The sequence below is a fragment of the Mus caroli genome, chromosome 8 (genome assembly GCF_900094665.2).
Source record: "Mus caroli chromosome 8, CAROLI_EIJ_v1.1, whole genome shotgun sequence".
In the NCBI taxonomy this organism is placed as follows: domain Eukaryota; kingdom Metazoa; phylum Chordata; class Mammalia; order Rodentia; family Muridae; genus Mus; species Mus caroli.
In genome coordinates this window covers 33,061,478-33,087,243 of record NC_034577.1, presented here as the reverse complement: position 1 = coordinate 33,087,243, position 25,766 = coordinate 33,061,478, and the positions used below count along the sequence as shown (strand labels likewise).

At 40.2% G+C, this 25,766-nt stretch overlaps 1 protein-coding gene across 1 annotated transcript in view; it reads right to left on the bottom strand.

The window, feature by feature from the left end:
- Tusc3 (tumor suppressor candidate 3) overlaps positions 1-23,471 on the bottom strand; it is a 140,101-nt gene extending 116,630 nt beyond the window's left edge. The window contains exon 1 of the mRNA XM_029480733.1: positions 23,115-23,471. Within this exon, the coding sequence (XP_029336593.1) occupies positions 23,115-23,252 (138 nt within the window). The 5' untranslated portion in view covers positions 23,253-23,471. The remainder of the gene's footprint in view (positions 1-23,114) is intronic.
- Positions 23,472-25,766: the final 2,295 nt, after the last annotated feature.

The following is a 25,766-nucleotide window of genomic DNA, read 5'->3' as shown; positions in this document are numbered from 1 at the left end:
ATGGCCTAGTCGGCCATCACTGGAAAGAGAGGCCCATTGGACTTGCAAACTTTATATGCCCCAGTACAGGGGAATGCCAGGACCAAAAAGTGGGAGTGGGTGGGTAGGGGAGTGGGGGGAGGGTATGGGGGACTTTTGGGATAGCATTGGAAATGTAAATGAGGAAAATACCTAATAAAAATAAATAAATAAATAAATAAATAAATAAATAAATAAAAGGAACCAGTTTAGGCTAGCTACCCATTAAAACAAATACACCCAGCATGTACCAACTGAACTGATACTCTGAAGTCAACAGTGCATTTTAGATTTGCACTTCTAATTGTTTATCTTGATGTCAGTGAACAGGGGTATACCTAATATATCCACCAAACATAAGCTATTCTATCATCTAGCTGCACATAGTAGTTCAGATAATCACCAGCATTGAGTAATCAGATTAGCCATTTCTAGTTTATTTTAAGCAAACAACTGGGAACAAAAATCCCTTAGAGTTTGACCAACAGTGCTAATAAAATACACACAAAGAAAGTCAGATCATAGGACATGAGTGGCTCATGAATTCCACACTTGAATAGCAGATCTGCTGCCTCACATTCCAGATCTACCCTTAGTCTGCTCCTTAGATGTTCACGTTCATCTAGTACTCTTCCCCATATCACAGCCTGTTCATTTCAATGGATAACCCATTAAGAAAAAGTAATCAATTAAACAGTATTTCCTATGTGCCTAGCTGGCAGTTCCTTTACCCTAATAAATTTTGGGCTATGAAAAAAAAAATCAAGCACAAAACAAAAAAGAAAAACATAAGCAAAACAAGCAAAAGCAACAGGGATTAAATTAAAGAATTTACAACAACTATAATCAAGATGCTAACACCTCGAAGAAGCAAAGAACATGCAAGATAAATAGAGAGGCAAAGATATGGAAACCATAAGAAGCAAACAACAAAGATGACCACTGTCTATTTAGGAGAGAGGCAGAGATGGCAATAATGGCCAGGAATGTCTCCAAATAAACTTCAAACATAAGCTTACAATTCCAAAAAGCTCAGAAAACTAGCAAGTAGAATAAGTACACACACACACACACACACACACACACACCCCACCTAACAGAAAAATCAAAGCTAAAGCACTACAGGAAGAGATTGAGCATTACCTAAAGAAGAATAAAGGTAAGGCTTATGTCTTAGTCAGGATTCTATTCCTGCACAAACATCATGACCAAGAAGCAAGTTGGGAGGAAAGGGTTTATTCAGCTTACACTTCCACGTTGCTGGTTATCACCAAAGAAAGTCAGGATTGGAACTCAAGCAGGTCTGGAAGCAGGAGCTGATGCAGAGGCCATGGAGGTGGTACTTCCCCTGGCTTGCTCAGCTTGCTTTCTTATAGAACCCAGAACTACCAGCCCAGGGATGGCACCACCCACAATGGGTCCTCCCACCCTTGACCACTAACTGAGAAAATGCCTTACAGCTGGATCTCATGGAGGCATTATCTCAAAGGAGGCTCCTTTCTCTGTGATTACTCCAGCTTGTGTCAGGTTGACACACAAAACCAGCCAGGACAGTTTACATCTGACTTTTCAGAAACTATGCAAGACCTAGACTGAAATATTTCAACTATAAGGGAAAAAAACCCTAGAACTCTGTGCCAAAGATATCCTTCAACATTGAAAGTCAATAAAGACTATCTCCACAAATATAAATTGAGAAAATAGGTTAACAGCAGACCTGCCTTGCAAGACATACTACAGAACACAGTACACTGGTGGAATGGTGGTGAGCATAAGCTACCTTCCAAGAAATGCAGCAAAATGTTCTTTAGAGGGGCTGGAGAGATGACTCAGAGGTTAAAAACACTGACTGTTCTTCCAGAGGTCATGAGTTCAATTCCCAGCAACCACATGGTGGCTCACAACCATCTGTAATGAGATCTGATGCCCTCTTCTGGCGTGTTTGAAGAGAGAAATGGTGTCTTCATATACATAAAATAAATAAATCTTTTAAAAAATGTTCTTTAGAAAGAATATAAGTAATAAAAGTTCTAGCCTCAATTTACACAAAGAAAAGATTACTGAAGAAGGAATTTTAATCAAACAACATAACTGTTCTAACAAGGGATCACATCCAAAACTATGATCTGCCTGGAATGCAGACACACTCTTAATGTACACCTTTAATCCTTAACAAAGGTAAGGTTACTTTATCGAGGGCAGCAGCCATGTTTCAAAGTGACGTCTAATTGAAGAGCAGACAAAGTGATGAATGAGAGAAAGATTGGACAAAATGAATCAGAAATAAAATAATCTTTCATTTCTTTGCCCCAATAATTCCATGTTAATATCACACTATAAACATAGTACAAATTTAAGAATTCTCAAGGACTTTAAATACTTCAATACTTTCAAATCCCAAAGTCACACAGCTGTCCTTGCAGCAGACCCTGGAACCACTTTCCAGCACAAGGCTATGTAATTCTAACCCACCACCTTCTTCCCGCCTTCCTGAGTGCCAGCTACATATGTGGTGCCTATACAGTCAGGCAAAACGCTCATGCATATATTTAAAAATTAAAATTACAATCTTAAAAACAAATCTCTTAACTGTAGGTTCCTGTAAATTCCAAAATAATTATATCCTTTCTTATTATTATCTTGTGGGGTCCACTTAAAGCCAACATGAATCCAACATAACTCAAAAATGAGGTTAATGCAGATAACAAAAATTTACTGTAATCAAACTGATACTGATCAATCAGGGGCCACAAAAGAGACTTGGGAGCTGAATTAGGACCCTGAAGAGAAATTGCACAGCATGTTTAAAGGATATGACCACAAAGTGAGGGGAAGCAGGGTGGGTTGTAGCATTGTACAATCACATTTTGACATAAGAGTTGAGCCTCTTGTGCCTCTGCTATCCTGAATACACACAGCTTGTCTCACAGGTTCTGGCCAGCTCTGCTCCACACTTGACACTGTCCTTGATGGTCATCTCCAATATGCTAGGTCTCCACTGCTCCTCAGTTAAGTGCCTCTCTTGATTCTCTTTAGACAGATCTTGAATGACTGTGCCAAGCCTTAGCTTCTTACCTAGCTGCTTTAACCCTGGAGCTTCCACTACAACTGAGACTACATCTTCATCACCAGCCTCTCCTCGCCTCTCTTCAGACAGATGCTGACCTTGCCACAAAGTGCTAAGCCTTACCTACTCTCCACAAGCCTCCCAGGCCTTCAGACCAGTACCATGTGTAAGCCTTATACATTATCTGCCCAGTTTGCTCTCAATGTGATGTAGAGTCTTGGATTCCTCTGGATCACAGCTACTGCATTCTGACCCCAGATTTTTGTCTCCATGAAGCTGGTCTCTCACTAATCACAGCAGATTCTTCAGCTGCAAGTAACTGCATCTACTGTCCCAGTAAGGCAAAGGTTCTACTTCCGCAGTTCTTAATTGGAAATGTCTCATGGACAGTCTTTGTTTCCTCTAAAACTTAATAGCATTTCCCCTCTGCACCTCTCTCAACATTCTACCATCCAAGCTCCCTGAACAGTTCCTTAAGCTCAGAGAGTGCTCTTGCTAAAGAGTCACAATCCTTCCACAGTCCTCCCGAAAAAGATATATGGTCTGGTTAATCACAGCAATACCCTACATTTCTGATACAAGCTTCTGTTCTTTGGTTCTCTGTTACTATGAATAACATTGGAAAAAAGCAACTTAGGGAGCAAAGGTTTATTATATTAAATCTTGCAAGGTACAGTCTTTCAAATGGGGGAAAATAAGGGAGGAACTCAAGGCAGGAACCTGGAAGCAGATTCTGAAGCAGAGACCTCTTTCCGGTACAACCCAGGCCAGCTTATCCAAGGTGGCACCACACACAATGTGGTGGGCCCCTCAATCAACATTCAAGAAACATCAATCACTAATGAAGAAACTGCCCCACAGCAATGCCTCCAGACCAATCTGATGGAGGCAACTCCTCCATGGAGATCCAGGCTACCCAGGTAACTCTACAGTTTGTGCCACCCTGATAAAAACTAACCAACACAAAGAAAACACATACAAGTTATCTTCCCAACAAAAGCAAACAAACAAAAACTACACGAAAACATATAAAACTATAGGACAGCGTACATCAGAAAATAAAAAGCACTAATGTTGAAGAGATAGAAGCCTTCCTTCATTCAGAGAGACTGATTCAAGGCTGAGGTATGAAGGTCATGCCAACAGAGGCCAGGTACCCAAGAGAGCTAAACCAAGGTAAAGAACTACTGAGTTACAGAGAAACAGGAAAAACTCTAGATCCTGAATACTCAGGTAATTGCTGATCAAATCCTACATCTGAAGATGCAGCTGAGGCCAGGAAAAGATCCAAAGAACAGTGACTGGTAACTTCCTTTCTAGGAATGGAGGCCTGTCTATCAGTGCTACATTGCTCTGAGCCATAAAGAATCCAGGACAGACTACTTTCTAGGGTTCACTCTAGTGATCCAAGTGGCGCACATACAATCAAGACTTGATCTAAATGGGTACCTTTCTGAAGCCCTTGAAAGACAAACTCCATACTTATCTACTGACCTTCCTGTAACAATCTGCTTCATAGGATTAGCCATGTGAGTATGTGGCATCTTACTAGATTCAGACGAGGAATACTCAGTGCACAGACATATGTTTAAGCGGGCAGTTACCTGAGACTCACAGAAAAGAATAGCATCCATTCCCACCAGCCACGTGGGAAAACATAATTTAGAAGCTTTAGAGTACTCAGAAGGACCTGCCTCAGAAGAAAAGAATCATTATCTCTCATATGGAATGCTGTTCTGGTCCTGCCCAGTATATCTTATTCAAAGGCTTAAAAGCATCAAAACACTTGCACCACAACCAGAAAAAAACCTCAGTGATACTTCTAAGATTAAAAAAAAAAAAAAAAAAACTATCCACCAGTCACCAAAAATAAAACCCACAATGTCTGATACCTAATCAAGTACTTCTGAGCATAAAGCACAACAGGAGGACACATTTCAACATAAAAAGAAAATTAGTCAACAAAATCCACAACACAGGTGTTAAATTTAGTGTAGAATGACAGTGAACTGCATTCTACATGCTCAAGATGTCAGACAAAAAGTAATTAAAATTACCAATTTAACTTAGAGACATATGCTACAATATCTGAGATGAAAATATACCTGGTAAAATACTGTGCTTGCACACACCTCATTTTAATAAAGGTAAGCTGTAAAAACAAGATAAAGTAAAACTGTAGAGAATAAATGCAGAATAAGTCAATTTTGAATGATATAATGTATATTTGCAATTATAAGTAACTGTAATATACAAGCTGGTAAGAACTGTGACTTAGTTAGGAATACTACTACTTCCCTGATAAAAACACCATGGCCATAAGCAATTTGGAATAGACAGGCTTTGTTTCACTTACACATCCACATCTCAATCTATTAGGGAAGTCTGGACAGAAACTCAAGCAGAGCAATAAGATGGAGGAGTGCTGTTTACTGGCTTGCTCTCAAGGCTTGCTCAGCCTGATTTCTTATAGCACCCGGGATCACCAGCCCAGGGATGGTCCCATGCACACTGAGCCAGGTCCTCCCACATCAATCACCAATCAAGAAAATGTCCTACTGACTTGCCAACAGACAAACTCTATACAGGTATTCTTTTGATTAAGATTCCTTCTTCTGAGATGACTCTAGCTTGTGTCAAGTTGACATAAAAACTAGCCAACAAAAAAGGCTACGTAAAACCCTTCATAGCACACTATCAATTGTAAACAAAATTAGTGACAAAAATGATAGCATCAATAGTGGTGATGATAATCAGATACACCAAGTATTAAGTGTCTAGATAATTGTCTGACAGCACATAAAAGAATATATAAGTAGTACAATCACAAATATGATCACAAATACATGAATGTATGTTGTTATGGCATTACATTGGCTAAACCAGTGTTGGCAGACGATGAGAATTTATAGTTAGAAGGCAATGCCCACACTTTCCCAGTCCTCAGTCACTCATGCCACCTTGCCGTCCATGTTGCCTCATGTTCCACCATGGAACTAGCTTTTTCTTCCACCTTTGCTAAAAGCAGTTCTAGTTATAGAATTTGGATACTGTATTGGCTGAATCATGAAATTACTTTCTGTGTCACAGTGACTATGTTAAGTTCTTTAAGTTTGTTTACTCATGTTTTCAGACAATAATGAAGATAAGTGTCCTATAAAACAGCCCATAAAGAGAAAAATATTGAAATATATTTTGATCCTATTTTAAGGTATAAATCTTTTAAAATTATATTAGTATCCCTTTTAAATTCTATCTTCAGTTTTGAACATTTCAATTTTACATATATTGTCCCAATCTAAGGTTATAAGCTATAAAGCATGGAATTCCAATATGTAGAATTTTAATAGGAATGAATTAGTATAGGTTATAGCAACACTAGCGTATACATCTTCCACACTAGTTATGAATATCAATGTACAGAAGCACACTGGTTTAATTAGTTTTCCTCTTAATGTTTTAATTACCTACTATTAATCTAACATTAAGGCTTTCTTTGGACTCTACACTTACTTCCTAAACTTCATGCTTAGTTTTCTAATTCATCAATTACCAAATCAATCTGCAACCTAATCTTACTCCATCTGAGAGGACTGTACTGGGCATATGGACATTGGGTATCCTGACCAAGTCCAGACTCTGCAGCAAAGCTCCTGGAGGGCAGTGTGAGACACTGCAGCCCTAAGACCCTCGGGGAGGCTGGCGATGCCAACAATAAAGCACCCTGAAGTAAAGGAGTACAAGCACCTACAGCCTCAGAATCCCTACCCATGAAAGGAAATGGCTTGGCTTTGAGATAAAATATTACATAAGGTTTTAATTTGAATGACATCAAGAAGTCATATATTTGAAAATTTTGAATATTTAACAAATTGGAAACATGTTAAAATGATGCAAAACATTAGTATGTAGTTATGTATGTGATAAATGTAAATATATGCCATCATTAGTTTATACCACGTTTACTAATGCAGTTCAGGTTGACCACCCTTAAATGTCAGCTTGCTCTTGAAGGACAGAGCAAAGCAGTCACTAAACTCCAAGCCTTCCACGGTCACAGAGAAAAGTTCTTTCCAGCAAATCCATAGGGCCCAGATGCAAACAGAAGACCCCTTAGCCAAGGCTGTTCCAAACGCAGGCAAGCACACGGGTGTAAGGAGAGTTTGAAAAGATGTATGGATCATTTTCTTTAACATTTACCAGACAGAAACAGGAACGAAACAGAAGGTAACAGTGACACATTCTGGAATGTTAATGTATCGAAAAAGATTTTTGTAAAGCATGGATGTCAGAGGCAAAGGTGCAAAGATCCAGACAGATGCACAAACAGCAGCTTCATCAGCTTCAGTTCTGCACCGCTAGAAGTAAACCATATGTCACAAGCTGAGCATCTCCAATCCCAACACCTGAGATCCAAAACACTCCAAAATCTAAATTCATTTGCATTTTAACGGGATCGCACAGATGAGAAACTCCATACTTATTTACATATGACAGATGGTGTGTGACTTTTTCCTGGAGAAACATATAGAAACTCCCATTTGCACCCAACAGGATACTGACAAACCAAAGCAGCAATGCCATGCAAGTCCAACTCAGTGAACCCATCAATATGCTGGGGCTACTTCCAGGAGCATGGATGCCTGGCAGCTGTCACAGCTAGCACAGGGTTCTGACTTACACTAGGATCTCCTTCAAGGCTGACCTCCACCTCCTGGGTACTCTATCTAGCACATGCTCAAACTCCATGCTGCTGTGGCAGGATTACATGTGGCTTGGGTAGGCAGTGAGGGATCTGATGATCTTCCTGCCCACTCTTCTAGGAGTGAATGTTACTTTATAGGCCCAATCTTGTAAGGATCTCCTATAGATAGTCACCGTAACTGAGTTGTCAATGCAGCAATGGTCAGGCCACCCACAAAGGTCAGCATTCCATGACACTACATACAATTAAAACAAACACACACACACACAAAAAAAAAAAAAAACCCTCAAATTAAAAAATGTAAAATGCCCTTTAGATTATGTATATAGAAGCACCTAAAACATAAACAAAGCACTCAGATGAGCCTATGTAAGGAAGTGAAGGGAATTGGCGTTTAACACGAGGAGTGGCAGTTTTCAAAGAGCAATTCCCCAACCAGCTGTTCCCAAACCAGCATAGACCTGTTCTTTATTTAACTGAACATTGCAAAGCCAGGTCAGTAGGACCGAAACTTTTTCATTCTAACAATCCAATAAAGCTGCTCTAATTGAGAACAGTCAGAGAAATCTACCTCTCCCTGCTGAAATGGAAAGTGTAAGCATTGTTAAACTAAGCCAGTGTGATTCCTAAGTACACACTAAGTATTTCTCCTTACACCCACACAGGTACAGTTCTCAACCTTCACCAACAAAAGGCAGCATTTCATTGGAAATGCTGTGTACCACAGAACTTACCTCCCATTCTAGAAATACGTGTTCTGTGAGAAACAGCCCAGATTTCTAGCCATCAGATCACTGGGGCTTTGGTCTATTTGCTAACCCGTTAAGGACTGACTGAAATGACATCCCCCCAAAGATCCCATGTTTGAAACCTGGCCCCTGATAGTAGAATTACTTACAGGGGCTATGCAACCTCTGTAACACTAGGTGAGAGGGGAAGTGGTGAGAAACTAGGGGCAAGTACTTGAAGAGCTCAATGGTCTCCGCTTCCTGATCTGGGCACTGTGTGTGGAGTGCCACTGCACACTCCCACAGCCTCAAGTCACTCCAGAGCAGCTGCATCATCCTCTTCCCACCACAGAGGACACAAATCCCCAGAAACCACAAACTTTTTCTCTGATTCGGTCACATACTTTTTCACAGCAACAAGTCCCTGGTGTGACCACGTTCACGTTCCTTACTTTACTGGCTCTTCCTGCTGTTTTTCTGCACCATCTCTATTCCACTGACCCACCAAACCCCACAAGTTCCTCCTTCAAGCTGCATCTCCTCCAGCTGTCACGGCGTTGCTGCCAGGATACTTATGAAGCACTGTCAATAGTAACCTTCACTCACTGGCCTTATTCAATTTTATTCAATTAATCCTAACAGGCTGGAGCTGATCTTTTACTGAGCAGATCTGGTGGACAGTTTTCTGATCTGCATTCTATTTGGAAACATTTAGCCGATCCTTAATTCTAATCATCAGAATCTCCAAGTTCTCCAAGTTCCCAGCCCTTCTCAGCCGTTTTGGACAGGTTTTCCTGAGAATTCTGGTTTCCCCTGCTCTCGATTCTGTATGAATTCCTCAGCCTCTATGGTGTGCTTTCATGGATTTAGCTTACGTAATTATGACACCTACTCCAATCTCAACTCTGTGGTCTTGCAACTCCTGTGGCCCCTAACACAGCTAAGGAACAGTATCCTGATGTCAGGAGCTTCACTGGTTGTGTAAACTACAATTTTACTCCACCTCCTTCTCTCCATTGTTATAAACAGAACACTGTTATAAACAGAGTTTCATGATCCTTTCCAAATTAGTACAATCATATCCTCATTTCTCAGTCTTATTTTGGTGTACATCAAGCCCAAAATATCTTTCTAATTATTGTAACAATTATGTTTTATAAGCATATACCTAGCATTTCTACATATCTATCTGTATATTATCTTTTGTAATTTTTGTAAATAGAAATCTTGCATTTCATGTGCCTGTCTGCAGTCTTTTGAAATCGTTATCCTCCAACATACATTCCCAATATTAAAAACTAGTGTTCTGTAGTTTTTAAAATACATTTAACTTATATGTCTCCAGCCTCACTCCATGTTAATCTCAACAGAAGCCTGAACTTCTATGTGAAATCCTCTAAGTTCACCTTAATTTAACACAGTAATTCCTGGTGGGGCCCATTCCTGCCTGGCATTCTTCACAGCCTTTTCTCTTTAACCTGCGTCACTATGAACACACACATTCCCAATCCAGCCCTGAGACTCCGAATGGATCAGTTTTTTATGGCCTTCTTTCTTTTTTAAAATTCTACTGAGTGGAGACAATTTCATATGTGATCTCTTATCTATTTATTTAAACAAAATAATATTTGTATGACATTCACAACTGAGAATACTAGAGAAATAGTCGAAAGTGTGAATACCGGTGAAGCATCTAAGTACTGTAAATTGCCACAGAGTAATAAAGCTATTAAACTTTTATGCTACCGCTTGTTGTGGTACAAGTTGCTGTTTACAATATTTGCTTCAGAAACATCCACCCTGGCATGGACAAGGCAGATTGATTACTCCGTTGGTCAAGGGACTTTACTCCACATGTGTCCTACTGAGGTAACAGACCCATTCTCAAGTTCCCCTTAAAACCTGTACCTCCAGTTAAGTCCAATCTCATGTTAAATAAAAGTGTTTTCCTGGCTGTAGACATGGAGAGACATACTTCATGTAATGGTTTTCCAAGAGCTGCCCAATGTGGGGAGGGGAGACTCATTGGTTAATAATTAATTATAGTTCCCCTCCACAAAACAATATAATTGGCATAGTAATTAAAGCAATTTAATTAAAACCTCCAGATAATGTGGTATGTGCAATAAGTTTACAGTGGATCACAAAGGTGAACACTTCTAGTAACTTCTAAAACGCTTCTAATGACATGGTAGAAGCCTGGCAAAATAAGTTTGATCCTTACAGCGAATAAAAAGGTGGAAAGAGAAAACCAACATCAACCAGGAAGCTGTCCTCCGACCACCACGTACGTGTCATGGCACGTATGTCCATCCATCATGAGCACTGAGCACCACGTACGTGTCATGGCACGTATGTCCATCCATCATGCGTATACATAGTAAAGAAGACATCATGCTCTCATACGAGGAAGCCAATCCATTCAAAAACTGAAAGATTAGAAAGGCTTTCTTATTTTTTAAACTTAATTTAATTTTTAATTTATTTTTTTACACTTCATATTTCATTCCCTGACTCCCCCATCCACCTTCCGAATGTTCCACATCCCACACCTCCTCCCCACCCTGTCTCCATGCAGACGTTCCCACCTTCCACCCCACCTGACTTCTAAACTCCCTGGGGCCTCCAGTCTCTTGAAGGTTAGATGCATCTTCTCTGAATGAACACAGAACCAGAAGTCCTCTACTGTATGTGTGTGTGTTGTGGGGTCTCATATCAGCTGATGTATGCTGTCTGTTTGGTGGTCCAGTGTTTAAGAGATCCTGGGGGTCCAGATTAATTGAGACTGCTGGTTCTCCTGCAGGATCGCCCTTCTCCTCAGCTTCTTTTAGCTTTCCCTAATTCAACAACAGGGGTCAGCAGCTTCTGTCCACTGGTTGGGTGCAAACATCTGCATCTGACTCTAGAAAGGCTTTCCTAAAGTAAACATAACAATTTACCAAGCTTAGGATAGTTTAGTGTTTGTTTGCTGTTTTTGTCCTATTGTGCTATATAGAAAGAGTCTTCATGAATTATACATGATATATTTTTAAATATGCAGAGAACTGCCATGGACACCTTTCCTATCCTAAATGGAATTTCCTAAATAAACTTGCAGTATTCTCCATGTAAGGTGGCTTTCATTGTTAGCATCACTCTCAGCCTCCTTTAGCTTTTTTAGATCCAAAGTGATAGCTATTTGCTATTTGTGTTGTTACTTATAAAGTTAAGAAGACAACCCAAAATGACAATGCACACTGTAACAGTGTAACTACATGTTAAATGCCCCATACCCTGCTTTACCAGCAATCCCAGCACAGACCTCATGTCTGCCGAGCACTTTCAGCAGTGATGGTACAGAAGTGCTGGTGCAACAGACAATGTAAGTGGGGCTTACAGCAACCCGAACTCAGATAAATGCTGGTTTCAAGTAAACAAATACACAGCTGTATCAACCACACTCAAGTACTTCCACCTTAAGACATGGCTCAGTACTTTAGCAGTGAGATCTGATATTAATAACAGCGTAGGAACCCCTGAATTCATGGAGTAACATCAGAGAAAGAAAACAAGGTCAGATTCATTGCCAATTGACACATGTAACTTTTAAGCCCTTAAGACAGTCTTGCATTAATTTCCTCATCTGAGGCATACTGCATCAAAAGCCATGATTTCCACAATGTTTCCAGAAAAGAGATTTTTCAGACCATCTTGTCCAGCAAAATACACTTTAGCAAAAAAGGAACAGATTGCTATCAACTAATGGACTCAGGATGCCGTCTCTCAGAGCCAAGCAAGCCAGAGCTCTGTACACATCCTTCCCAAGCCTTGTTATCTCACTGGAACACCAAACCTTTCTTTACAAAACCTAGATGGAAGCTTTGGTGATAAATTCAAGTAACATGGAATTGGAAACATTTACATTTAAAAATGGAATCAGCCTCAAAATCTGAAATATGTACTCTTAGCCTCGATGTCATTTAATACATATTTTAACATACAGAATATCTATTTATGATTCATTTTTACAAGGCTTCCTTCAATTTATTTCTATCTTGGACAGTAATGATAACTTTTAAAAGGACAAACATAAAATTTCTACCAATAATGATATGAACTGCGTACTTACAAAGAAGGATTCCTCCTTATCCACTAGGTTTAAGTTTGAAGATGTCGGCCAGCAGTCTAAAACCAAAACAGTACTGACCTCTAGAAACACTAACTACTTTCCTGTATATTCACACTGATGGTAAGTTTAGTTTATAAATTAGGTAAAGTAAGTTGTCAGTAACTACTAAAATCAGAACTATAGAATACTAATATTATAATAAAAGCTATGTAAATGTTACCTCCTTACTTACCTCTCCCTCTCTCTCTCTTCCCTACTCTGGCTCAATCCATCTGTATTAGTTTTCTGTGATCTGACAATCTCAACAGCTAGCAAATGACTGACTAGTAAGATGCATATACAATATATACAGGGTGGATATATATAGATGCCATGTGGATACATACACACACAAACACACACACACACACATACATATAGTGTGAAAGTAGTTGATATACATATGTAGTGTGGATATACATAAACAGTGCGGATATATACATACCGTGCAGCTATACACATGCAATGCGGATATATACACATACATATAGTGTAGATATAGTGGATATACATATATGGTGCAGATATACATACACAGTGCAGATATACATATACAGTGTGGAAATACAGGACAAAAGTAAAATCATGAGAAAGAAACAGGACCTTTTCAGATGAGAGATGCTACTCAGAATATAAAACTATGAGTTACTTATTGCTAAATATCCCACTTAATATATCTGAACTGTGTGACTGAACATGAGTAACTAAACCATAATGAAAGCAAGAAAGGACCACACTGCATATCTCAGGAAGTCTTTTTGAAATAAAACACATAGCTTTCAGGTTTCTCTGGTTCTCTGTTTTCCACGCGACTTACACCCAGATAACTCCTAGGGACACAAAGTGTTACAGCTCCCTTAACATAATGCCTGCCTGAGGGATTGAGAGACGGAATGATGGTTCTGAGCATCTTGCTGAACCAGGAGACCCTAAATTCAGATTCCAGCAGCACACAAGGAACAAATGGGCACCAAGTCATGGGCAGCAGGAATCCCAGCACTGGTGAGGACAAAGGCAGAGGACTGCTGGTGTTTGCTGTGTGTCAGAGAAGCAGAAAAACTGAGAGCTCCAGCTTTAGGGAAAAACCTCCCGTGTAAGGAATTCACAGTGTCCTCACCTAACCTCTGCATATACACCAAACACACACACACACAATCAAAATAAATAGTACTTTAATACCTGACTGATTCTCTGAAGCAGTAAAAATTAAAATATGCAAGAGCAACAGGTAAATTAACTGTGAACGGAGAGCCTGCCCTCCCTCACTGAAACAATGATAGGCCAAAATCCCAGTTACCAAAACTACAGATATCAACAAAGAAAAGAAAAGTCTGGAATGACTTTGAGGAATAAAGTACCACCAAGAAACAGCACAGACATATCTAAAATTGCCTAAGGAAAGGTGACACTATGACAAGTCCCTTCTCAATTCTCTACCTTCTACAGTGATGATAACTGTCTCTTCTCTCCCCTGGTAGGAATTACCACCAGTGTCAAGATGGCATGGTGTGGCCAAGTGATCTCCATGCCATGTCTTTAAATAATATTTGCATAAAGTTTCTGAAGCAGCTTCTCTCTGAGTCAGAGCACTTTCCCTTCCAGAGGGATAGAGCCTTGGCTCCTGCAGGGCAGGCTAAAGAGCTTAAAAGAGGCTCACTGAGAAGTCAAGCTAAGCTCAGGGTCTCTGCTGTGACACAGACCTACTGAGGAAGCCTGTGCTCAGGCTCACCTGTGAGCTGTGTCCTGAGTAATACACTACCTTAGCCATCTAGGCCCACTGCCTCCCTCACAGGAGAATCTATGCAAGCACCACAAGCCAGCCTTCAACAGAGCTGCTTAACTGCGGCACACAGTCCTAAAGCTGGCCATTTCTCTACCAGAAGGCAGTGTTGCTGACAGAATAATCCTAAACCCATTTGGGGTAAACAGACAGCATGCCAAGAAAATATACTATAAAATCCTAAAGCAACATAATCAACGGAGAAATGAAAATAAATAAATAAATATAAAACACATTTCCTAAAATAGCAGAATGAATAGAAAGCAAAGCCTGCAAAAGCTTTGATATAAAGAAAACATAAGATCTCCAAGATGTTTAGAACAGGCATCTGGCTGCATACTGCACCTCTAGATCCCCAGAGTCACCCGCACAGCCACTACCCCTCTCAGTCTAAGAAGCAGGAGGAAAGCATGGCTAATTAGGAGCAGCTTTGATATCCAGTCTGAACTTTAATAATTGCACATTTCCTAGAGTCCTAATTTAGGGCAAATCACCCTAATCTATAGAACACTTCAACTTACTTATAGCTCTTTGACAAAACTAACTCACACTAAGGTATATGGTGAGAGAATACAGAATATCCAGAGCATGGCATATTACAGGAGCTATGTTGAGCATTGTAACAATAATTAAATTATCATATACTTTAATACAATCCAAATAGTTGCATGTTTTAAAATCATTCCTGTGAGGGTTAATCTTGATTGTCTGTCCATTTGGTAAAATTTTAGAATTACTATGGAAGCAAACTTCTGGGCATACCCGTAAATAACTGCCTACACTTGATTAATTGGGATGAGCAGGCTCGCCCTAACTCTTGAGTGGTACTATCCCATGAGATGGATTCTGATTGAATAAAAAGAAAACAGGTGAGTATACCACTCTCCGCTTCCTGAGTGTAGAAACACAGGAACAGCCGCCTCCTGCTCCTCCCATACTCTCCGCCATAGCGCACTAGATTCCTCAAACTGTAAGCTAAGGTAAACACTTCAAAAGGTAAGTTTTTCTCTTTTACTTTATGGCAGCAACAAAACACGTAACTTATACAATTTACAAATTAATGAAGGCAGGCAGACAAACTTCTGTTTGGATTTATGTTGCTGTATATGCTATAAATATAGCCACAGCATATTCAAAAAAAAGATGCATTCTTTCTTTTTCTATCAAGCCTCATCAGGAAAATCAGTCATCATTCAATTAGATATGTTCACAGACACACACTGATTTATAATATTCTAACCCTAAAAAGGCACTAAACTGAAATGTATGCTGAGGGGTTCCACAACACTGCAGAAAGGAAACAGAGTGCATAGAGCAGACTCATTATCCTGCGAGAGTAACCAATGCGAAGGGATGAGCAAAACAGACGCAATGACGATGCTGGCAATGTTTCTTAAACCAGGACTCCCTGAACAGTTCTTTTTAACCCACAATCCAAAAATTCACCTTTACAAATAACTGAATATAAAGCTTAATTTTAATAAATTGCTTCTTAATTAATGAAAAGACCAAAGTAGTATGATAAAAGTTTAAAAGCTGAGTTTAAAAGTTGTAGAAAGAAACAGCAGGCAAGCAATCCACCTAACACCACCCATGCTCAGTGCTACCTAAGCAACACACTGGGCACATCCGTGACATGGCACTAAACACAACAAGCATCCTATAAACCTATACACCTATAAACCAACACCAACTGTGCAACAAAAAGCATGCAGATACTGTATATTCATTTCAACAACCCGCCCTGCATCTAACTTCAGTCACTAGACGTCCCATTTACCCCCAAGAACAGCCTCACCTTACTTCCATTATAGCAACACAATTATTAATCGTATCCTCTCTTTCACTCTTAAATGCCTGGTTTGCAAGATAAATTATACATCATCTTCCTTCTATGTAGCTGGCTCCTTCTGGCTATAAGCTATTAACTTTGCCCTCATCCAGATGTCAGGATAATTATATAGATATTCTGAGATGAGTTAAATAAACTTATGTATATGTATCATGAGGCTTCATTATCATTATGCTATAATTTGTTATGTCAAGTTCATATGAGGAATTTTTCTCCAATTCTCATTTTAATTGGTCTATAGTAACAGGATATTTAATTGGTCTATAGTAACAGGATTTCTTTTCTATGAAAATAAATTGCCCATATATTTTCCAGCGGGGGCTAAGGAAACTGATACAAATGAAAGCAGACGAGTTCAACAGATGAGTGACTGAAGAATTACACGACTTATCTACCTTACAGTACTTGCTAACACAATACAGAGGCATTTCAGAGACACTTCCACAGTTGCAGAATGGCAAACAATCTGTGTCCCATATTCCTAATCCACTAATACTAATTTTAAACTATATCAGCCACCTTGGGAGGCTGATGAATGTAATCCCAGCATTCAGGAGACAGACGTGGATGACTGGCACAAACTTAAGCTGCACAGTGAGCACCAGGTCAGCGAGACGACCTCAAAAACAAAGGCAAAACTACCATTAAACTTTATTGGGGGTGGGGGATTGGTTTTGGTTTTTCAGAGTTTCTCTGTGTAGCCCTGGCTGTCCTGGAACTCACTCTGTAGACCAGGCTGGCCTCGAACTCAGAGATCCACCTGCCTCTGCCTCCCAAGTGCTGAGATTAAAGACCCTGCCACCACTGCCCGGCTCATTAAACTTTTATAATGTTTCTAGGTGTGCTCATTCAATATGCAAGCCATCACCCAATAAGACATTTGCCTGAATCATCTGGTCTTAAGCGGGTCTGAGCAGCAGCATTTATTAAAGCTACATCTTCCTGCATAACTACAGAAAATAGACCAAGTGTTTAACTAGAAAGCCAAGAAGCTAAAACCTGAACATGAGGCTATGTGCTGGCTAGTAGTCTATCAACCTGAAATGAGCTAGAATCATCTGAGAGGAAGAAACCTCATTGAAAAACCTTACAAGCGGGTCTGGGCAAGCTTGTAGGGCATTTTCTTGATTAGTGGTCCGTGAAGGAGGGCCAAGCCACTGTGGGCAGTGTCATCCCTTGTGCTCTTGAATTCCATAAGAAAGCAGGCTGAGCAAGCGCTGAGGAGCAAGCAGCTGAGTAAGCAGCACCTCAGTGCTCTGGGCATCAGCATCTCAGTCCAGGTTCCTGCCTGCTGAGGTCCTGCCCCTACTTCCGGCAATGGTGGACTAGGATATGGAAGTGCCGGCAAAATCAGCCCTTTCCTCCCTAATGAGTGTCTCATCACAATAGTAACTGAGACACACGAGGAAAGTAAAGGTAATTACACGTCAGAATTCAAACATATTCGACTACATTACTAGTACTTTTCTACAGTAAAAATGGCCACAGTCAGGAGATTAGCAGTGCTAGGGAGAATATGGACAAAAGGGATCCTTCTATATTATCAATGGAAAGGGTAAATCAGCACACGCATTACAGAAAAAGTGTCAAGCTTCCTCAATAAACTAAAAATAGAAAAGAAAACCTAAGGCTATCAGTCACTTCCAAGGAAGGGAATCACTATGTCATAAAACTGCACACCCAGAACTATCTGCACTAGAACAAATGGATCTAGATCTAAGTATCTCATATACCACCTACTGGTAAAGGAAATGTGGCATATCTATCATAGTATGCTTTTCAACCTTAAAAAGAGTGAAACACAAACAGAAAGCCAGCTCCTGTAAGTAGCAAGGTGACTTCACAGAAGTGCAGAGAACAGGAGGAAGGGTGGGCTGTGGAAAGCAGATAAGAGCGAGCCTGGGGAAAGAGGATCAGTGGGTGTTAACTCTAGCTAGTAAGACGTCCTGGTGTGCTGTCATACAGGAGAGTGACTACAGATAACAGCAATATGACCATCATACGTTAATAATGTGAACCTGCTAAATCTATCACAAACACTATTTAGTACATATTAAACACCACTCGGAGCCCCTATAATGTATACAACGTCTGTAGGTTATTCATTTCATGAAAAAACAAAAAGACACACTTAAAAGGGTAGTCCCTTAAAGTCTCAGCTAGGAACAGAAGAACAGAAACATAGATGTAACAAGGAATATTAAGTAGAAAAGGGGTGGAGAGACCCTAAGGCACAATAACGAGGAACGGAACTTAGAAACGTAAACCCTGATGTCAGTAGCTCCGATTGCTAGTTACACTCTGCTATTTAGTCTAAAATATGATTTTAGACTAAATTCCCACTCTACGATTACAGATATTATGATTTCTACTTTCTCTAACATCAAAGTATATGACTCATATGGCTGGCAATGTGAAGCTACACTAAATTATAGGGCCATTAGTAAAGTGTTAACTTTAATTTAGCCATTCTTCCTGCCCCTGAGGATTCTAAGAGAGAAAATATACAGGAAATAATACCAAGACATAACTCAATCTCTCCAGCTTTATGAATATGAAAAAAAGGCCATTTATTCTCTTGGAGACTCCAACTTTTAACAAAAAGGTGGGTCATTCAACATACACTCCTCTAGGCCATGAATGTGTAACAGTGGTTACAGTCAAGGGCCTGGGAAATCTCACCAGAGTAGGTCCAGAAATGCCAACACTTAGAGCTGTTGAGGGCTGAGTAAGTTCTTAGAGCTCCTTACGACCTATACCACTCACAGGCTGAAGGGTCTCAGCATCCTGGGCCTTTGCAAGAGCTACACCACCATGGAGTTCCATCTGGTGTTATTAGTAGATGTCTCTAGCTGCTCACTGCTAACAAACACCACCATACAAAACTGTCAGGCAAGCAACAGAAGAACGTTCCCTCACCGACCCAGTATTGCTACATTCAAAGAGCAAACTACGGACAGGCAGGATGGAAACAGAATCACTCACTGCTGTGACAAGGAATCACATGTCTTCTGCCATCACCTCTGCAACAAGGGCATACTGCTTGGAGCTATTCAAGATAAGGCTGTTTCTTTCAATCAGCCTTCAACAAGTTATCCAATAACAGCTAAAGTAAATCACACAGCAAGCTACATGTGGGTGGGCAGCTGCATGCTAATGACTAAGATGTTTTGAAGGTTGTACTATAGTTATAGGAGTTTTCTTCCACTTCAGTTCTTAGCTTAAATATATACTATTTACCAACATTTGGTAAAATATTAAAGTCTCACATAGAATTTCCATGTAAATTCTCTTAACAAATTAATGACATAGACACATATTTTTTAAAATGGAAATGCTTCAGCTAAGACCAGCAAAATTTTGTTCATCTCTCAAAAAAATGTCTGTAAGCTACTCAGGCTTTCATGCTGCATGTTTGCGCTCACCTATATATTACAGCCTATTTGATGAGGCACATTTTGAGCAGGTAGGATAAATTATTGTCACCTTCTGATGTGTGTAAAACTAAGTTCTCTGGAAATCACTTTAAAGCACCTTTTTGACATAATTGGAAGAAGTCATTAAGAGTTTAAAAACAATTCTAAATGAAGGTGATTAACTGATAAATGGTAATGATGTCAAAAACCAAGAAACTGCTTTTTAAAAAGCCAAGCAGAAAAATGTAGTAGCTATGCAAATGAATACTAATATGAACCCCAAATTTCCCACAAAGTCCTGTCACCTAGTATGAAAAGGGTTCAACTGCTTCTGCAGCTCTAATCACATAATTAAACATCATTAAAGGAAGCAACTATAAAAATCTTCAATCTTCTTTACTACTCAGCTACTTCACTTGAGTATATTCTTAAACTGAAAATATATCAAAACTCATTTTAATGAAGTAAATGTCAATTTATGAAGAAATCTGTATAAACACATGCATGGTACACACAGGTGAACACAAGCACACAACAATCTATGGACTCTAACTCTTGTGTGATGGAAAAGCCATTCTAGGAAACTTCCACCACCTAAGAGTTTAAGATTTCAGTGTTTTACAATATGATAATTCAATACAGTGGCCATGCAATATATTGTAGTTTAATTAACATCAATTAAGTTACATGTCAGAACTATGATATTAACGTTCCTTTATTCGGGTATTACATAGTAGTAGCTGGTAGTTATTGATCATTTGCTAGTATGTATTAAGCCCTATTATGAACACTTCATACAGTCTTAACCTCGACATCCTAAGATGTAGGTTCTTAGTGTCTGGATTTGAAAATCAGCACACAAAACTTCAGGGGTAAGTGTCTGCCAGGTGTCTACTTAGAGATCCAGTTGTGAAGCTGGACCATACATGACTCAAAAATCCATAATGGTGATTGTTGCTGTCATAATCACTTTGCCAGTTTAGCTTTAGATGTTAGCATGGTTTCTGCCTTAAGGAGGAAGCATGTTCATGCCAAGGCTGCCACTCTGATTCAGATGGCAGTAATATCTATTTTAAATTATGTTCCAACTGCTATGCTTTCTGATTCCGTGTTATAGAATCTTACAGTGGCTATGAAATTCATAAGTCAGAGGGAAAAAAACAGCATCTACTACAGACAATGTTTCTAAAATGGTACCAGTTTTCATAACTTCCAAAACTATTTTTTCTTCCAGAATTAAAAGAGAATACCATTATCTAAGCTTTAAGAATGTAATTTCCTCTCCATTTTCTCTACATACACTATGTGTGCTCTGTAATATCATCACGTATTAGTATTTGGTTCTCTTTTTTTAATGACAAAGGTAATTTTGGAACTCATCCCTTTTCTATCTCAAATCATGTTTCCCCAATCTTTACATCTTTACACTTACACATATTGTGTGTGTGTGTGTGTGTGTGTGTGTGTGTGTGTGCGTGTGTGTGCGTGTGAAAGCGTGTGCATGTTCGTGTGTGGGTGTACATGTGCCAAAGCCTGTATGTCTTGAGATCAAAGGACAGTTAGTTATAGGAGTTGGTATTCTCCACCATGACAGTTCTGGAAATGGAATTCAAATCATCAGCTCTGATGGCAAACGCCTCCACCTGCTGGACCATCTCAATGGCTCCTAATCTTTTCCTTTTAGAAAATATCTTGTCTAACCAATGTTCTAAGGATTTTTAAGGAAAGGAGATATGTTCTTTAGGTTTAATTGTTAAATTATAGCAAGTTTCCCAACATTTTACATATTGAAATAGTCTCATGATTGGAGGTGCTCAGTATCAATGAACCTGTAAACTTTCTAATATTTTCCCTACAACTTATAATGTGGCTCTGGTGACATTGTTGGGTGTGGCAAACGTCACAGACGCCATGAATGTCATCATCAGTTACCACTGCCCTCTGCTTTGTATGTCACAGCAGCCCCCCCCCAAATAATAATAAATGAAACTGCTGAAAACCTACTACCTTTCTCATGAACTGAATTTAAGGCTCTGAAAATATGTACAAGACACAAAGTGCTGGGAAAACCTATCTAGTTTGTGGTGGAAGTTCGATTTCAAGTTAACAGTGGGCCTTCTCCAACCTCTTACCAAAATACCAAGAATTTTGTACAAAAAAAAAAAAAAAAAAAGAGGAAGAGGGGGAAGAGGAGGGGGAAGAGGAGGAAGAAGAAGAGGAAGAAGGAAGAGGAAGAGGAGGAGGAAGAGGAGAAAATCTCAAGGTGGGGGAGGGGGCCAGGAAAGGCAATTGTGAATACTGAGGTGGTTTCAAGCAAAGCTGATGAGAGAGAGCACTGAAGAAGGCTCAGCTGTTAGAGCACTAGCTTCTCTTCCACAAGGCCTGGTTTCAATTCCCAGCACCCACAGGATAGCTCACAACCTGCTGTGACTGTAGTTCCAGGGGATCAGATTCCTCCTAGGATACCTACCCAAGTGGTGCACAAATCACAAACATTAACATTTCATTTTTTTTAATTAATGAAGGAAAATGATTACAATGTACGCTCACTCACTCCCTACCCTACTGATAAGAAATTCTGATAATAAACTGAACCAGATTCTTTTTTATGAGCCTTGTGACTTGTGTAATTTCAACAGTAAAACCCATCTTCAATCGTATAAACAAAATACTCTTACCAAACTGGTCTACAATTAAAAATCCTACTCACAATTCCAAAACAAATGCTTTTGTGAAGCGAGCAGACCAGATTTCCACATTAATTCTGCACAACTAAGCTCGAATTATTCTACCACCCACTTAGATTCGTCAAATCTCAGCCTTGGCCCTAGAGATAGGTTGAAACTGAAATCAGGTGACCCAAACTTCACAAATAAATATGCATAGTGTAAAAGCTAAAAATGAAAATGCGACTGTTCTCTTGATCACACACTGAGGTTGAACACAGACATAAGCATTCTGTTATTTCTGCAAGGGTACTATTAGGAATACAGAATGTATAACACGCGCAATGTGACGTCTTAACATAAAGGAGAGCAGAATAATGGGTAAATAGTTCCTCTGTGCTTGCAAGTACTCCCCTTAGGGTATTTTCACACCCAGCAAGCCCTTTAGGAACACCAGCATCCAAAGTCCGGCCTACACCTGAGGCACACAGCACAGCTAGGGTCTCAGAAGCACCCGCTTTCAGACTTCAGGATGTAGGAGTAGTGTCACCCTCAGCACTCACAGCCCATGGCGCCCAAGGGACACGCCCAACCCGCTCCCGCCCACGTAGCTCCCGCCCCCGGGCGCCAGCGCCCACGTCCCCGCTGCCTAGCAACGCGGCGGGGCTTCCTAGCAACGCAGCAAGCTCCAGCCCTCCCCCGCCCGGAGGCGACCGCCCGCGGGATCCAGCCTACCTCCTTTTTCTTCTGTCCGCCCCCGAGCTGGATGCAGAGCAGCAGCAGCAAGAGGAGGAAGGGAAAGCTACCAGTAGGCAGGTAACGCAACCGGCGGCCCGCCTGTCTCCGGCGTGAAGGAGCGGCCCTGGCACTCATGGCCGCAGGGCTGTGTCTCCTCCACGCGCGGTAGCCGTGCGCGCCCAGCTCCTACCGTGCCCGCGCCCGCCGGGCCAGTCGCCAGCAGCCTCTCCTGGCCAAGGCCTCGGGGTGGCAGCGGCTTCTCCAGGGAGCTGGGTGGAGGCTAAGGACGCGGAGGAGGAGGAGACTGACAGCGCATCCGGTTCACTAGGCGAGGGACCAGGAATGGCGCGGGATGGAGCAGGAAGTGGGCGTGGCGAGAAAGCTGCTCTGTGCGCGCGCGTCTCCGCTGCTCTCTCGGGGGCTTCCTGTGTGCAAGCATCAAGAAGTAACCCCTTTCACCTCTGACCCAACGCTGGGCTGCCCACTAAGCACACAAGGGCACAGGAGTGTCCAAGGAGCCCGTTGAGCCAACCTGCCATCTGGATCAGGAGGAAATCCCGCTGCCTTCTTGCATCAGAAGGCTCCCATCGCTTTAAGAAGTTGCTAGGGACCCCTATGTGTCTCCTCTTGAGGTCCTTACCACACTTGACACACAACTTAGTTGCCTGGATGTACTTAAGTGTACTACACTTTGCCCGGGGTTTCTTCCACCTTCCATCAGGGCCCTTAGAAACCAACCTGGCTAGAAGCTATTCATTCATTATTCATGAAGTTAGCAGCATTGCTCTAGAAACTAACAACATTTTTCTATTCAAAAATGAATAAGAGTGTAATAAAGGCATCTTGTAACTCCATTGTTTCCTCTACCTCAAGATTTTTTTCTCTTGTACGATAAACACCTTTGATAGTCTGATGAAAAACCTAAAGACATTGAAAGTACTTTTAACTGCATAAATTATACACACACATACACACACACACACATATATACATATACATATAATTATTAAGGAATCAATTATAAAGCAAATATTCACATTGAAATAATTCACTTTGCTAACCAACAAATACTTGTAGTGGGGAGATATTAGACAATATTGTAAATATGAGAAACAACAGTCCAAAGCTAGACATAACAAAGGGTCACAAAAGTGCAAGGGGCATAGCTAATAAGTCACATGAGAGTCAAACAGTGCTCACAGATTGCATCTGACAGCAGTTTCAATCTTGTAATTTTTGATGTAGTGATCACAGAATTCTATGTGACCTGTAGCAACTTGGCTATGATATGGCAAAACCAGTTTCCATACGAAAGTAATAAATACTGCTGATTTGGCATAGTGTAGGATTAAAAAAACAAAAAACAAAAAAAACAAAACAAAACAAAAGGTTGTTCCACAACCACAGGAAATTTTAGTAAACATTTCATAGACACATTAACACTCAATATTTATGTGGTACAGCTAGACAGAGATGAAGCAGCAATTCAAACTTTGGCAGTTCAGCCCTGTATCCATGCACATGCTACATCAACTTATTTAAAGTTTTATTTATTCTTATTGTATGTACATGAGTGTTTGCCTGCATATGTGCACCAAATGCATGCCTGATATGTACAGAAGCCAGCAGGGGGTATCTAAGCACCTAGAACTGGAGTTACAGATGGTTGTAAGCCATCATGTGAATGCTAGCAATTTAACTCAGGTCTTCTAAAAGAGCAGCCTGTGCTCTTAACCACTGATCCATCTCTTAACCGTTCTTTAAAGGAGATCATAAAACATATAACTCTTTTATGATTCTCAGGTTTTTTGTTTCCCAAAATCATCTGAACATTCTGTTCATATATGTTAGTTTATGGTTTTCTGTTTTGTGTTTTTTTTTCCATTTCGGTTTTTAGACAGAGTCTCACTCTATATCCCTGGTTATAACAACGGCTACCTTAAATCATCATTCTCTTGCCATTACCTTCCAGATACTGGAAGCATAAACATATACCCATCATACCTGTACTGGGCAATTTTCTTTAAAGAAAACTTAGACAGAGTTAAAGTTGGGTATAAATTATTCTTATTTATAGCAGCATCCAGAATCAGAAGAGTTTCAGAAAGGTCAACTCCACAAAGAATTAAGTTGAAGCCAGGTAAGGCTGCTTCCTAATTGGCCATACCTATGCATTTGGCTTTTGAAGTATTTGAAGTCTTTAATTATGAGGATTATGTTTATGTGGATATGGTCAGATTGGAGGTCCTTTGATATGTAACCCACCTACTAGTTGACTATGGAGCTATTGCCTGTGACTCAAGTCAGAGACCATCTAGGAAAGCATATGGCAAGCAAGTGAATTTTCTGTAGATTGTCCACCATTTTGCATGGCTGTAATGTGTTAGCTCTGGGATGCAGGGTCTTAAGAGACTTCATCTCAGGATTGCTTCTCACTACAGAATACCTAATGATTCCTGGGCATCAGTCCATCATATTGAGCATATTTTCTTCAGAATCAATATGGAGATGTACTTCCATGTAGTAATGCTGTGTAGACAAATTGATGATTTTATAATTCCCGATAAATGACTTTATAGAACTCCTAAATTGATACAAGTAATCTCATGCTCCATATAGAATAAAAGCTGCAAATAGAGCTCTGTAACC